Source organism: Octopus bimaculoides, chromosome 21 (genome assembly GCF_001194135.2).
Source record: "Octopus bimaculoides isolate UCB-OBI-ISO-001 chromosome 21, ASM119413v2, whole genome shotgun sequence".
NCBI classification, from domain to species: Eukaryota; Metazoa; Mollusca; class Cephalopoda; order Octopoda; family Octopodidae; genus Octopus; species Octopus bimaculoides.
The window spans coordinates 37,730,307-37,746,098 of record NC_069001.1 but is presented as its reverse complement, the minus strand read 5'-3'; the positions used below and the strand labels follow the sequence as shown (position 1 = coordinate 37,746,098).

General features: G+C 35.9%; 3 protein-coding genes across 3 annotated transcripts in view; 2 read left to right on the top strand and 1 right to left on the bottom strand.

Annotated features, from left to right (window-relative positions):
* Positions 1–779: 779 nt before the first annotated feature.
* LOC106868806 (zinc finger protein 91) lies at positions 780–8,026 on the bottom strand. The gene is made up of 3 exons (XM_052975434.1): positions 7,870–8,026; positions 7,026–7,716; positions 780–2,298 (listed from the first exon to the last, which is right to left on the bottom strand). Exons 1-3 carry the CDS (start codon positions 8,024–8,026, stop codon positions 1,068–1,070), a joined length of 2,079 nt encoding a protein of 692 aa, XP_052831394.1. The 3' UTR covers positions 780–1,067.
* Positions 8,027–11,059: 3,033 nt separating this feature from the next.
* LOC106868787 (zinc finger protein 260) lies at positions 11,060–15,121 on the top strand. Its single transcript, XM_052975433.1, has 3 exons — positions 11,060–11,261; positions 11,556–11,702; positions 14,967–15,121. Exons 1-3 carry the CDS (start codon positions 11,060–11,062, stop codon positions 15,119–15,121), a joined length of 504 nt encoding a protein of 167 aa, XP_052831393.1.
* LOC106868807 (zinc finger protein 91) overlaps positions 13,041–15,792 on the top strand; it is a 12,300-nt gene continuing 9,548 nt past the window's right edge. Inside the window, exon 1 of the mRNA XM_052975623.1 lies at positions 13,041–14,782. The gene's annotated coding sequence lies outside the window, so the exon portion shown is untranslated. The remainder of the gene's footprint in view (positions 14,783–15,792) is intronic.

Here is a 15,792-nt window from a genome sequence, read left to right as displayed (position 1 = left end):
TGAATGGAAATGGCATAGAAAAGCAAGGAGTTTTTAATCTTGGTAGGAAAGAAGGTAATCTCATTGTTGCTGGTGTTAAGAAAGGAATTTAACCATAGGAATCACACCAGAACTGGGAGCAATTGAACAAGATGTGCTCTCCACCCACAGAGGAATGGAATAATTCTGAACACGAAATATCTTGGATTATGACAACCTATCCAGCACAAGCCAACATGGAAGCCAGATGTAAAGTGATCGTAATATTTGGTATAATGATGGTTTCTTTTTTAACCTTGTATATTGAATTCTAACATAACCACAGTGATTTATGAGAATACATATTTCTGACATAACTCTCATACGGCTCAGTGTTTAGAGCATCAGGCTCTCAATCATGAGGTAATGAGTTCAATTACCAAACAGGGACGCGTTGCTTTCTTGAGCAAGACACTTTATTTCACGTTGCTCCAGTTCACTCAGCTGTAGAAATGAGTTGCGACGTCACAGGTGCCAAGTTGTATCGGCCCCTTTGCCTCTCCCTTGGATGACATCAATGATGTGGAGAGGGAGAAGCTGGTATACATGGGCAACTGCTGGTCTTCCATAAACAACCTTGGCTGGACTTGAGCCTCGGAGGGGAACTTTCTAGGTGCAATCTCATGAAGATTCATGACCAAAAGGCATCTTTACCCTATAATTCTAACATAATTTATGAAAATACATTTCTCAATTATTTACCCAAAATGTCAAATGCATATTTTCTCCTTTCTGGAAATAAGTGAGACAGAACATATGTATATTTTTTAAAATACTTTTATTAATAATATGACAGTAGTAAGTTACCTCACCAAAACAGAGATGTAGTTATACAAAAATATAGTGTTGCCAAGTTGTTATCTTCTTTCCAGTGTGTATATATTTATGTTTAGCTCAGATACTTGTTTTAAATATAATTTTAATAGTTGTGGCAAATAGAGCAATATTAACTAATAAATTTCACTTTGCATGTGGTTTGCAAGATTTTTTATGTGAATTCGTGTGATGAAGCATAAAATGAAGTAGCTCTGACTGCCATATTCATACTATCATTGAATACATACATGTTTAGTTAAGTGAGATTTTTGGATGAATGATTTACCACAGATATCACAGTGATATGGCCTCTCTCCTGTATGAATACGTTTGTGTTTAGTTACAGCACCAATTCCATCAGAGAATGATTTGCCACAGATATCACACTGATATGGCTTCTCTCCTGTATGAATACGTTTGTGAGAAATTAATCCAGCACTTCCTGAAAAAGATTTACCACAAATATCACAGCGATATGGCTTCTCTCCTGTATGAGTATATTTGTGAGTTTTTAAGTGGTTACTTCGAGAGAATGATTTACCACAAATATCACAATGATATGGCTTCACCCCAGTATGAATGTATTTGTGTGCAATTAAACTATTCCCATGAGTGAAAGATTCATCACAGATATCACAGTGATATGGCCTCTCTCCTGTATGAATACGTATATGTTTAGTTAAGTCCCCACTTCCACAGAATGATTTACCACAGATGTCACAGTGATATGGCCTCTCTCCTGTATGAATACGATTATGTGATTTTAAAGATGTCCTTAGTGAGAATGATTTATTACAGATATCACACTGGAATGGCTTTTCACCTGTATGAATATATTTGTGAAGAGTTAATTCACAACTTTGAGAGAATGATTTACCACAAATATCACAGTGATATGGCTTCTCTCCTGTATGAATACGTTTGTGTGGAGTCAAGTAACTACTTCCAGAGAAAGATTTATCACAGACATCACAATGATAAGGCCTCTCTCCTGTGTGAATATATTTGTGAGTAGTTAAGTGACTTGATTGAGAGAATGATTTGCCACAGATATCACAGTGATATGGCCTCTCTCCTGTATGAATACGTTTGTGTTTAGTTAACTCTCCACTTCCATTAGAGAATGACTTACCACATATCTCACAGTGATATGGCTTCTCTCCTGTATGAATACGTACATGAGAAGTTAATCCAGCACTTCTTGAAAAAGATTTACCACAGATATCACAGAGATATGGCTTCTCTCCAGTATGAATGTATTTGTGAGTTTTTAAGTGGCTACTTTGAGAGAAAGATTTACCACAAATATCACAGTGATGTGGCTTCTCTCCGGTATGAATGTATTTGTGTGCAATTAAACTATTCCCATGAGAGAATGATTCACCACAAATATCACACTGATATGGTTTCTCTCCTGTGTGAATACGTTTATGTTTAGTTAAGTTACCACTTCCAAAGAATGATCTACCACAAATTTCGCAGTGATATGGTTTCTCCCCTGTATGAATACGATTATGAAATGTTAAATGACTCCTTAGAGAAAATGATTTATCACAGACATCACATTGGAATGGCTTTGCACCAGTATGAATATATTTGTGAGAGGTTAATTCACAATTTTGAGAGAACATTTTACCACAGATATCACAGTGATATGGCTTCTCCCCTGTATGAATGCGTTTGTGAGAAGTTAATCCACCATTTTGATAGAATGATTTACCACAGACTTCACAGTGGTATGGCTTCTCTCCTGTATGAATGACTTTGTGTCTTGTTAAGTTACTACGACTAGAAAATGATTTACCACAAATATCACAATGGTATGCTTTCTCTCCTTTATGAATACATTTGTGAGGGAATGACTTTTTACAGACATCACAGTAGAATAATGTTTCCCCTTTCTCTTTGCTTACATCGTCAGGAAAGTTCATCTTATTAATCCGTGTTTCACAGTTCCATTCAGTTTCCATAATGTTTTTGTCTCTCACCACAACACACAGATGTTCTATTCTGTTATATTTTGTTTTTATATTTCATTCCTTACAAATATTTCTTCTGCTGTGAAAGTTGTAGACATTTGAAAATGCTGCAAACCCATTCCCGATCCAAGTTTAATTACAATATAAAATTATCTTGTACATATTCGAGACAGTGAAGTAGAGATATTTCAAAGTAATTCCACCACACATTTATATAAACAAGGTTTATATCTGTTCTATGACATCTTTTCTTTTTTTCTTTAAAAGAGGATAAATATTGATGCATCTGTACTGAAGAATTCTACCTTCCACATGACATAAGATATTCTGAAATAAAAGAGAAACAATATAGAGAATCGTTCAAAAGCAGACATTTTACTGCATTTCTTCTACATCAAAAAACTATACTTGAAATTCACCCAACACATGAACCCCTTTCCAAGACAAAACATTTATAGAACCAACCTCTTGAGCAAAACTGGGTTCTAAAATTTTTGTGTGTGAAAATTTTTGTCACACACCCTTATCCCAACAAACCAAACAACATTCCTTCTCTTCCTCTTTTTCCTGCACTATGCTTATGCTTATCTCTCCCTCCCCTACATCCCAATCCTGTCCTTGCTGCCCTGCCCACTGTTTCATTGCTATACTGTTGTTCCCCCACCCTACTCCTGCATTCCTTCACCTCTTCGCATTCATGTGAACCCTCTACTCCCAACTCATGCATCCTTGGCAATACTCTACCATCCCATTTATATTCTCATCCCTGCACCTTGCAGATGTGCCCTGGCACATTCTCCACTATTTCTCTCTCACTCTCTCTTGCACTCTCACACTCATTCTCATTTTTGATCTCTCTCTCTCTCTCTCTCTCCCTCCTGGGTAACCATGTTTTATATGCTTTGCTCTCCCCAGCTGTACCTGGCCACTGGGTTCACTGTTTGATGCTAATGGTAATACATTACATAGAAACATCAGGACATCTGTAAGAGACCACTGTCGGCCAATAAATAATCACAAAAATCGTCTTTATTTAAGGTGAAGGAAAGAGGCCATGAGCTACCCATCTGCTCCACTTCAAGCCAGAAACTTAAGAACTGCTGCTATGAATGGGGGAAATTGCAAAAATGCCAAAGCAGAAGTCTGGAGATGTGTGCAAGAAGTGAGATGAATGAAGTAGGACTACTAATGACAGAGAAATAAGTAGTAAAGTAGGCAGAGGGGACAGGTAGAGGAAGAGAAGGGGACTGATTCTATAAGGCCTCATACAAGCAGTTTTCAAAAATTACTTCTGACATTCATTTGAAACATCGTAGTTTTATCCCCCCCCCCCCCGACCTTTCAAAATTTGGGTCACATCCCTTCCTTCCGTAACTTTTCAATTTTAAATCTTTTTACAAATAAATTTTTCGGATCCACGTTTGAAATATCGGAGATTATATTCTACCACAATTTTTTTTTTCTTTTTTAACATTTCAATTTCTTTTATTCCTCTTCGTCTCTCTTCCGAAAGTAAAGGAAAACAGTGAAAGTATCAAGACAATAGATATTGTCGGCTAAAGCAAGTTTATCAACTCACTTCTATTACATATGTGACAACCAACCCGTACGCGGATTAAGAAACCAACGTTACTTTAGGATAATTTCTTTTGGAAACAGTAACCTTTCTTTCCATAATCTTTGAACACATCAAAACAAACAGATGTAGTAGAAAAATGACACAACTTATACAATGTAGATGTTATTCCTATTAATAATACTTACATATTAATACAGAGCCAATGACGAAGATGTCACGATCGATTCAAGTTGTCACGAGTCAGACTGGACAAGGACAGCTTCAACACAACTTCTATATTTTACAACAAACCTTCATTTAGATTTTTCACATCGACATAATAAAGAATGTTGTAGCTATTTCTTTCCTCGGTTAATTAGCAATCATCTATCAACCAACGTCTTCGGTGTATAATTAAGACGCACCAAAGTGAGGGAGGTGCATTTTTCATCGCTGTAAAAAACAAAACAAAAAGAACTTCCCTCGCATTGGTATATCTTTCACATTTCATTTTGATGAGATAAGTTATTATTATGGACAATGGACATGAGTTAAAATAAGAACAGTAATAAGCGAGTGAAGGACGAATATATAGTGTGTGTGTTTATTTGGTTAAAAAAAAATTGACCGTCCTGAAATAGAATATCTGTTTCGGGAATCTTGCAACACAAATTCATTATTATCATTATATGAAAACAAGTTCTTTAACCACACTAATGATTGTGATTAGGGGTGAGAGACGCTTTAGGTGTTTGGTGGTGTTGAAAGACGAAACCTTTGTAAATGTTCCAGTGATCACTCGAGTTGCTAGAAATAGCAGTCAGATTTCCATCGAAGTACATCACGTTATATTGCGTGTAGCGTATTTTGCTACTGCTGTCCTTCCATACTTGCTTCTGTCGTTTATTATTCGATTTCTCCCCCCCCCCCTCTCTGTCTCACACAAACACACACACAAAAGGATCACATCATAATCGATCGTGTGATCATTGCTAAACTCAAACTCTTGTTTGTGCCGATTTCTCACTCTGATGAAATATTCAACTCACAATATTCAAAATGCATCTTTGATTTATTATTTGTAATTTGAATGAATTGAATATGGAAACAATTATAGGACAATTTGAAATTGACATTATGTTAATCAATTGATATTTAAACTATCGATCTCTCCAGTTTCTTCTTATCCTATACACACACATACATACGAGAAATTACGAGAAGCGCATCATCATCATCGTTTAATGTCCGCTTTCCATGCTGGCATGGGTTGGACGGTTTGACTGAGGACTGGCGAGCCAGAGGCTGAACCAGGCTTCAGTCTGATCTGGCAAGGTTTCTACAGCTGGATGTCCTTCCTAACGCCAACTACTCCAAGAATGTAGTGGGTGCTTTTTACGTGCCACCAGCTTCCTTGCCCTACTGGAGTAGCCAAATATCTCCTCTGGCAAACCCACAGTTGCTGGTGCCATGCAAAAAAGTCCTTGTTCCAGACCCATGCTAATGCCACATGAAGAAGTGCACATAAGACATCACTCATGTCAGTACCACATACGAAAGCAGCCAGTACGCTTTGTAGTGGTTGGCTTCAGGAAAGGCATCCAGCCAAAAGACCTTGCTAAAACAGATGAGTGGAAGCGACTGCATCTCATCAAACTGTGCAACCCATGTATAGAAAGCAGACATTAAATGATAATGACGGTGATCAAACAATCCAGAAGTTTACATTGAGAAGCACTTCCATGGGCAGTGGCTATCGGAAAATTGTAATGGAGATATTCCTTATAAACTGTTGTTCCCAATAAACAAAATCCACAAACCACTTTTCCGTTGCAGAGTATAAATAAAAATTAAAAACTGAAGTTAGCAGCATTATTTTTATTTCATAGTTTACAATTGTTTCAACAACTCCATTGTCAATAACCTTGCATCATGCTTAGAAACATGTCCGTAATTAATGATTTGGTCATATATGCTGTGCAATTTATCATCCAGAGAAATTGTTTTTTCAGAAATAAACTAATTTGTGAACTACACCAAATGCATGTGAAAATTATCAATATTGATGTTTCTTAATTATTGAATCTTTCCTACACTTGCTGAACATTTAATAAAATTACTAAATTACTCCATGAAAATGTATCAATATTCATAACATAATTACTAGTTATACGAAGGGAAAAAAAATTATTAACAAAAATAAATAAACTGCACTGTATTAGCCATGTTATCAAAATATGGATATTGATGCAATTACAATTCATCATCATCATCGTTTAACGTCTGTTCTCGATGCTGGCATGGATTGGATGGTTTGACTGAGGTCTGGAGAGCCAGCAGCTGCACCAGGCTCCAATCTGATCTGTGTATGGATATGTAAATGTTTAGTTAAGGTACCTTTTCAAGAGAATTACTATAAAAATCAGTGAAAATGGTTTCTCACCTGTATGAATACACCTGTGTAAATTTAAGGCCACCTTTTTTTAGACAATTGCTACAGAAATCACAATAAGATAGCACCACTGCTTATACATTTGTGCTTTGATATGGCACCAATTTCAGAGAATGATTCACTGCAGATATCACAATGATATTTCTTTTCTCTTGTATGAATATGTTTATGAGTAAATAAGGTACCACTTTCAGAGAATGACTTACCACAGATATCACAGTGATATGGTTTCTCTCCTGTATGAATGCGTTTGTGAGTAATCAAGGTACTATTTCCAGAGAATGATTTACCACAGATATCACAGTGATATGGTTTTTCCCCAGTATGAATACGTTTATGAGAAGTTAGGTTATCATTTTTAGAGAATGATTTACCACAGATATCACAGTGATATGGTTTCTCTCCAGTATGAATACGTACATGTTTAGTTAAGTCACCATTCTGAGAGAAAGATTTACCACAGATATCACAGTGATATGGCTTTTCCCCTGTATGAATACGTTTGTGATTACTTAGGTGACCATTTTCAGAGAATGATTTACCACAGATATCACAGTGATATGGTTTTTCTCCAGTATGAAGGCGTTTGTGTATAGTTAGGGTTGTACAACGTGAAAATGATTTACCACAGATATCACACTGATATGGCTTCTCTCCCATATGAATACGATTGTGAGTGGTTAAACTCTCATTTTGAGAGAATGATTTACCACAGATATCACAATTATATGGTTTTTCTCCTGTATGAATACGTCTGTGTGCAGTTAAGCTGCTACTTTGAGAGAATGCTTTACCACAGATATCACAATGAAATGGTTTTTCTCCTGTATGAATACGTCTGTGTGCAGTTAAACTACCATTTTGAGAGAACAATTTACCACAGATATCACAGGAATATGCTTTCTCTCCTGTATGAACGACTTTGTGAGAAGATAAAGTATCAATTCGAGAAAATGATTTACCACAGATATCACAGTAAAACGGTTTCTCTCCTGTGTGAATGAATTTGTGAGATGTTAAAACATCATTTCTGTTAAATGATTTACCACAGATATCACATTGATATGGTCTCTCCCCTGAATGTATGCGTTTGTGAGTAGTTAGGTTGCTTTTCTGAGAGAATGACTTTTTACAAATATCACATTTATGTAATATCACATTCTCTTTCTTTTGAACTTTGTCCTCACAGAATTCAGTTTCCATAATTTTTCATGTTTCACCACGAATATTCCTTCCACTATATTTCCTTCAATTGTGATTTTCTGTCAGTATCTGAAGATGCTGCAAATTTACTACGAATCTGAGTTTAATTAGACAATAAAATTATTTTGTATGTATTTCTGACAAAGCAGTAATGGTATTCTGCAATCAATCTCAGTTCACAGCAAATATTTCATGGTAATACTACAACAGATTTGACGACTCTGAGTAAATAATTCTTTTATGCCAATGTAATTTGATAATCTGAAATAATAAAGAAATAGAAAATATAGAGGATACTTAAAAAGTAGGCATTCAACTGACATTTTACTACATTTCTTCTACAGGGTGTCCACAAGGTCTGGGTACATGGAGTAAATAAAATCATAACATAAACAATTAAATATAAGAAATAATAATTTCTTAAAGTATGTGTTAATCCCCATGTACCCAGACTTTGTGGACAGCCTGTATATTGATAAAACTTAATTTGACAAACGATCTTCTCCCGTTTCAAGACTTATATATAAAGGTAACAGAGAAGCTAAATCATCTCTGCAGTATTTTTGCAAAGTTTTTTTTTTTGTGTTGATATTAAGATATGAGGGAATAAAGATAACTGAAATGCAGAGTGGAAAGGAAAACGGGGAGGATATTAAGACAAAAATAGGTAATGTCAGTTAAAGCAAGTTTTTCAACTAACAGACAACCGCATGGGAATTAAACAACATCGTTACTTTAGGAAAATTTCTTTTTTTCTTCGCTTTCTTTCCATTATCTTCGAACACATCCAAACAAACGACCTATACAATGTAGATGTTGTTTCTCTCAAGAATACTTACTTGTTAATATAGAGCCAATGACGAAGATGTCACGATAGATTCAAGTAGTCACAACTCGGACTGGACAATGACAGCTTTGACACAACTTCTACATTTTACAAGCCTTTGTTTATACCAATAATTGGCACTATCATGCTATTAGCTGTCAGAAGTGAAAGTGCTCACTGCTAGTGAAGTATCTGTCTGTCTGCCTGTTGATTCTTTGGCTACTGACAGCTAATACCATGACTGGCCAGATCGAGCTATATGTCTGTCTGTCTGTCTGTCTCTCTATCTATTACTCGAAAGTTCGCGCGTCCGCGCTAGCTAGTCGTGAGTGGTCGATCCTATTATTTTTAAACTTCAAACTTCATTTGTTTTCTATTTTGATAAATTCTCTCTGTTGAAAATTATATTTTTATATTTTAAATAATTTGCAATTTCAGGAAATATGTTTTTATATTAAATTTGTGTTTTCTACTCACGACTAGCTAGCGCGGACGCGCGAACTTTCGAGTAATAGATAGATAGATAGATAGAGAGACAGACATATAGCTCGCTCCGGCCAGTCATGGTATTAGCTGTCAGTGGCCAAAGAATCGACAGGCCAGCAACAGGCATGCAGGCAGACAGACAGATACTTCACTAGCAGTGAGCACTTTCACTTCTGACAGCTAATAGCATGATAGTGCCCAATAATTGGCCAATACTACTTGGGTACTGTGAACGATTTATAAAAGAATTAGTGAATTAAGGGGTGAGAAATGTATCTGTAGTTTTTTTTTTAGCGGTTGTCTCTTATTCAAGTATTAACTGTAAAACGATTTTAAATGTGAAATATAGTAAACTACACGTTACCCCATAATCGCGACAACAATAATAACCAGAGTTTGGATGAAACCCTGATCCGAAGATTTGTGTCAATAATGAAACTAAAGCGGTGTCATTAAATAGTAGGTACCGTAGTAAAATAGTACCCGGCGTTAAACTAGTTCCCAGAACTAAATTAATCTGTCCTGATATTACGTGAAATCAGAAGCTTTGAAAAAGTTTTAAAAGGTATATTTCGAAACCTTTTACCCAAAATATGAAAGCCCATTGCTAAATATAATGGAATTCTGAAAATTTTACTTCATATATTAAAAAAAAAACCCGAATATAATTCTAAATTAATTGAATTGGAGATATAGAATTTATACATTCTGTACATATCTAAAGACTGAAAAGATAAGGGATAAAATTTGATGGATTATTATAAATAACATACTTTTAAGTATTTACTCATTCGTTTCGGTCGTTGATAATTACCGAGTGTATTTTTGTACATTCCCCATTAATGTTGATTCAGGTTTATATATCTCACTTCGATGTCCCGCTGCGAAAACATCGCCGACGATTGTTGTAAAATATAGAAGTTGTGTCAAAGCTGTCATTGCTCAGTCTGAGTTGTGACAACTTGAATCGATCGTGACATCTTCTTCATCGGCTCTGTATTAATATGTAAGTATTAGTAACAGAAACAACATCATCTACATTGTATAGGTCGTGTCTTCTTCCTACTACATCTGTTTGTTTTGATGTATTCTAATATAAAAGAAAGAAAGTAAAGCAAAACTTTTGGCGATCATTCGATACTAGTACGCTGACTGTCATGTCGTCCACGTGCATTTGTTTACATCAATTCGGCATTTTCCATAAGGAAAGAAGGAAAGAAGGTTAGTTAGCGACAGCTCTGATCTGTTAGGTAGCAGACAGATAAAGGCTTATATCTACAGCTTGTCCATAAAGAAGAAATGTTGTAAAATGTCCACTGTTGAATGACCACTTCTTAAATATCCTCTCTATTTTCTTTTTTTCTTTTCTCTTTTCTTTCAGAATATCAGATGACACTGGTGTAAAGGAATTATTTACTTTGGATCCATCAATGTCTTTAATCTTTTAAAAACCAAAGGAAGACTTTTTGATAAAGTTGATTGGAAATATTTGCTCTGAACTGAAATTATTTGCAAAATTTCTCTACTTCACCGTCTCAAATATGTCTAAACTTATTTTATATTCTGATAAAAAGTTGGATTCTGAAGGAATATGCAGCATCTTCAAGTATCAACAAAGATTACAGTTGAATGAAATATAGCGGAAGAATTATTTGTTAGGAATAAAAGATATTAATAAACAGAAGGAAAATATTTGAATATTGTAGAGACAGAGAAAAGTAATGGATGTTAAATTAGATGAGAAACAGGGCCAGTGTGAAACTCTCACTCAAAGTAATTGTGTCCCTGATGATAGAATGAAAAAGAAAGAAAAAGGGTTCTACCAATGTGATTTCTGTAAGAAGGTATTTGCTCAGAAGTGTTACCTAACTATTCACAAACGTATTCATACTGGAGAGAAACCATACCAGTGTGATGTCTGCGGTAAATCATTTCCTAGAAGAGATAACCTAACAATTCACAAACGAGTTCATACAGGAGAAAAACCATATCAGTGTGACATCTGTGGTAAATCATTCTCTGTAAAAGGTTCTTTAATCAATCACAAACGCATACATACAGGAGAGAAGCCATATCACTGTGATATCTGTGGAAAATTATTCTCTCAAAATGGTGACTTAACTCAGCATAAACGTATTCATACAGGAGAGAAACCATATTGCTGTGAGATATGTGGTAAATCATTCTATGAGAAGAGTGATGTAACTAAACATAAAGTTATTCATACAGGGGAGAAACCCTATCACTGTAATATTTGTGGGAAAGCATTTTCTGCAAGCAGTTGCTTAACTACTCACAAACGTATTCATACTGGAGATAAACCGTACCACTGTGATATTTGTGGTAAATCATTCTCTAGAAGTGGTAACATTAATATTCACAAACGTGTCCATACTGGAGAGAAGCCATATCGTTGTGATATCTGTGGTAAATCATTTTCCGTAAATTGTCAATTAACTAATCACAAACGTGTTCATACAGGAGAGAAACCATATCACTGTGATGTCTGTGGAAAATCATTCTCTCAACATGGGGACTTAACTAAACATAAACGCATTCATACAGGAGAGAAACCATATCAGTGTGATATCTGTGGTAAATCATTCTCTCAAAATGGTGACTTAACTAAGCACAAACGTATTCATACAGGGGAGAGGCCATATCACTGTGATGTCTGTAGTAAATCATTCTCTACAATTGGTGATTTAATAGCTCACAAACGCACTCATACAGGAGAGAAGCCATATCACTGTGATGTGTGTGGAAAGGCATTTTGTCAGCGTGGTGACTTAAATTCTCACAAACGTATTCATACAGGAGAGAAACCATATCGATGTGATATCTGTGGCAAATCATTCTGTGTAACTAGTCAGTTAATTACCCACAAACGTATTCACACTGGAGAGAAACCATATTCCTGTGATATCTGTGGTAAATCCTTCTCTAAGAATGATACCTTAACTAAACATAAACACACTCATTCAGGAGAGAAGCCATATCACTGTGATATCTGTGGTAAATCATTCTCTTTCAGTAGTAACTTAACTGTACACAAACATGTGCACACAGGAGAGAAGCCCTATTTTTGTGATATATGTGGGAATTCCTTTTCTAGAAATGATACTTTAACTGTGCACAAACGCACTCATACAGGAGAGAAGCCACACTACTGTAACATCTGTGGTAAATCCTTCTCCCAAAGAAGTCACTTATCCACACATAGAGCTGTTCATATAAAACAGTAACAGTATCATCATCATCATTGTTTAACATCTGTTTTCCATGCTGGCATGGGTTGGACAGTTTGACTGGGGACTGGCAAGCCAGGAGGCTGCACCAAAATTTGGGTTCCATTAACTCTTTAGCATTCACATTCTATCAAAAAAGAAAAGGATAAATCATGAATGACCATGGGATTGCACCTAGAAAGTTCTCTGAGGCACAAGTCCTAGCAAGGTTGTTTATGGAAGACCAGTAGTTGCCCATGCATACCAGCTTCCCACTCTCCATGCCACCAATGTTATCCAAGGGAAAGGTAAAGGCTGATACACCTTGGCAGCAGTGAGATTGCAACTCATTTCTACAGCTGAGTGAACTGGAGCAACAGGAAATAGAGTGTCTTGCTGAAGAACACAACACACAATCTGGTCTGGGAATCGAACTCACTGCCTCATGATTGCTCTAACCATCAAAAGTAATGCTTATTTATTTATTTTGAATTAATCATGCATCATCTCATAGCTTTAAAGATTTCAATGATGTCATTGTTTGTTTTCAGAATGATATTGTGGAGTAGGTGTGGGAGTCTGGATCTGGTCAGTTTGGACGTAAAACAGGTGGAATATTTTGGCCAGTTTAATTGCTAAATGGTTAATGATGTTACGGTGTGCCTTCTGTTGTTGTCTCCAAGTGATACTTAGGGGTTTCTGTCTTTTGGTGACAAGGATCCAGTTTTTAAATCAGTGGAGTTGCCTGCTCTTCTTTGAACATGAAAGCGGTTGAGTATTCCACAGACGTAGCTTTATGATAAATATCAGGCAGGATCAGTGTGCAACAAGATTATATTATCTGGAATTACAGGTATCATTCACTTCCGACATATCTTTCGAAGAAAACATTGGTATTATTCCAGAGGAAATAAACTGATGTAAAACAATGTGATCTTCTCGTTAGTTAAAAAAAGAGAAACAAAGCACATTGGTATTATTCTCTGTGGAATAATACCAATGTTTTCTTCGAAAGATATGTCGGAAGTATAAAGATTTGAATAACACCAGCGTTTAACTCCATTTCTTTATTTATCCATGTTATCTAAAAACATTTCACTAAACCCTGGAATTTCTACCTTTATAAGTAGGCTGTAACATCCTTGGTACTTATGTGAATTTCTTTCTACTCTTGTAACTATTTATTTATTTTTTCATGTTATTTGTACACATTGAAAAAATACACGTACATTTATATATATATACACACATACACAAACATATATACATACATACGTGTGTGCAACAATGGCTGTGTGGTAAGAAGTTTGCTTCCTAGTTACACAGTCACAGGTTCAGTACCACAGCATAGCACATTGGGCCAGTGTCTGTTGTGTGTATATACAAGAGCATAGGCTCAAAAATATTGACTTCTATTTTTTCATAAATGTTAATTAATACACCCTGTGTTGTTCTTTCAGCCCATTTTTGAGATTTTTTTGTATTTCTGTATTTCTTTCAATGTATTCTTTTTTTATTATAACACCGCAATTATAAAAGCAAATCTATAAAAATGACATTTAATAAGTCACTTCTTAGCATTTCCATAAACGTTTCGTTTCAGTTGGGTAACCTACGTTCATTTTTGCATTTCCCCCTTTCACAGTAAGGAAACCCTCGGTTCACTATGTAAGATCAACAAAAATACGTGTGAATGTAATTTATGAATTTCCGTAAAATTTCGAATAATATTTCTACTTCTTTTGAAATAAATTCTACATGTGTATTCTTTTTATCCCCCCCCCTTTTTTTTGTAAAATGTCTTCTACCTTGTTAATTTAGCTAAACAATACTGTGGTGGAGTGAAAATAAGAATTCCATTTTCTCTGGATAGACAGACGCCTTTATTTATTTTTAAAACATTCTTGGCTTTAGTTTTCTCATTGGTGAAATATCTCCATAATTTAAATAAACGATTGTGTTCAGAGGAGAAAGCAGTAATCTGTAATAACAATAAGCTTCTCTCAAGCGTTAATGTATTCGTTTCGTCTAGTTGAGGATTGCCGGGTCTATTTTTGTACATGGCCTATTGTAGTTTCATTTTAAATGTCGCACTTCGATGTCCCAGAGTGAAAACGGTCACCGACGATTGTTGTAAAATATAGAAGGTGTGTCCAAGCAGTCGTTGTCCAGTCTGAGTCGTGACATCTTCGTCATTGGCTCTATCTATATTAACGTGTAAGTATTATTAACGGAAACATCTACATTGTATATGTCGTGTTCTTTTTCTACTACATCTGTTTGTTTGGATGTGTTCAAAGATAATGGAATGAAAGTGAAGAGAAGAAATTTTCCTAAAGTAACGATGCTGTCTTAATCCCCATACGATAGGCTGTCACATATGTAATATATGTTTTTATAGATTTCCCATTTCCTGGAAAATATGTCGTATCTCTTCCTATTTTTCTGAAATGTTTTATTTTCAATAATTTTTGCATGTCCAGTGACACAAATAAGGAGAGTTTCAGGTTATTTGGTCAACAGTGTACTGGAGTTCCCATGGACAGCCTGTCTTAAATCCCTCTCTTATGGCACATAGAACCATCATAAACAAGAAGGGACTAAAGACCGGCGTTTGTCACCTCTTGAACTTGTACTTGTGTACATGGCATCAGATCCTGTCAAATCATCCAACCCTTGCCAGCATGGAATACGGACGTTAAATGATGATGATGATGATGATATCTCATTATCGTCATCATTTAAGGTCCGCGGTCCAAGCTGATATGGGTTGGACGATTTGACCAGGGCTTGCAACGTGAGGGGCTGCATCAAAATCCAGTCTCATTTGGCATCCTTAATACGGCTGGATACTCTTCCTAATGCTAACCACTCCGAGAGCGTAATGGGTGCGTTTATGTGCCACCGACACATAAACCTGTTGCATGACACCAGTATCTGCCACAACTATGATTTCACTTCTACTCAAGCACAGCGCATTGCTGAAGGTCTCGGTCATTTGTCATTGCCTCTGTAAATATATGTGTGTGTGTATATAATTGTGCTCCACACATCCTCTCGCCATACTTGGTCTGCAGGCTGCCATTGATTAATGGAAACCAAAATAAAGTCTTCAAAGAAGAAATAAAGTATCTGACATGAAAGAGGAAGTTATGGAAAGGCAGTCACGTTTATCTATTAGGACATTTCACTGTATTAACCAGACGTTGTTAGACATCGCTGCTTAC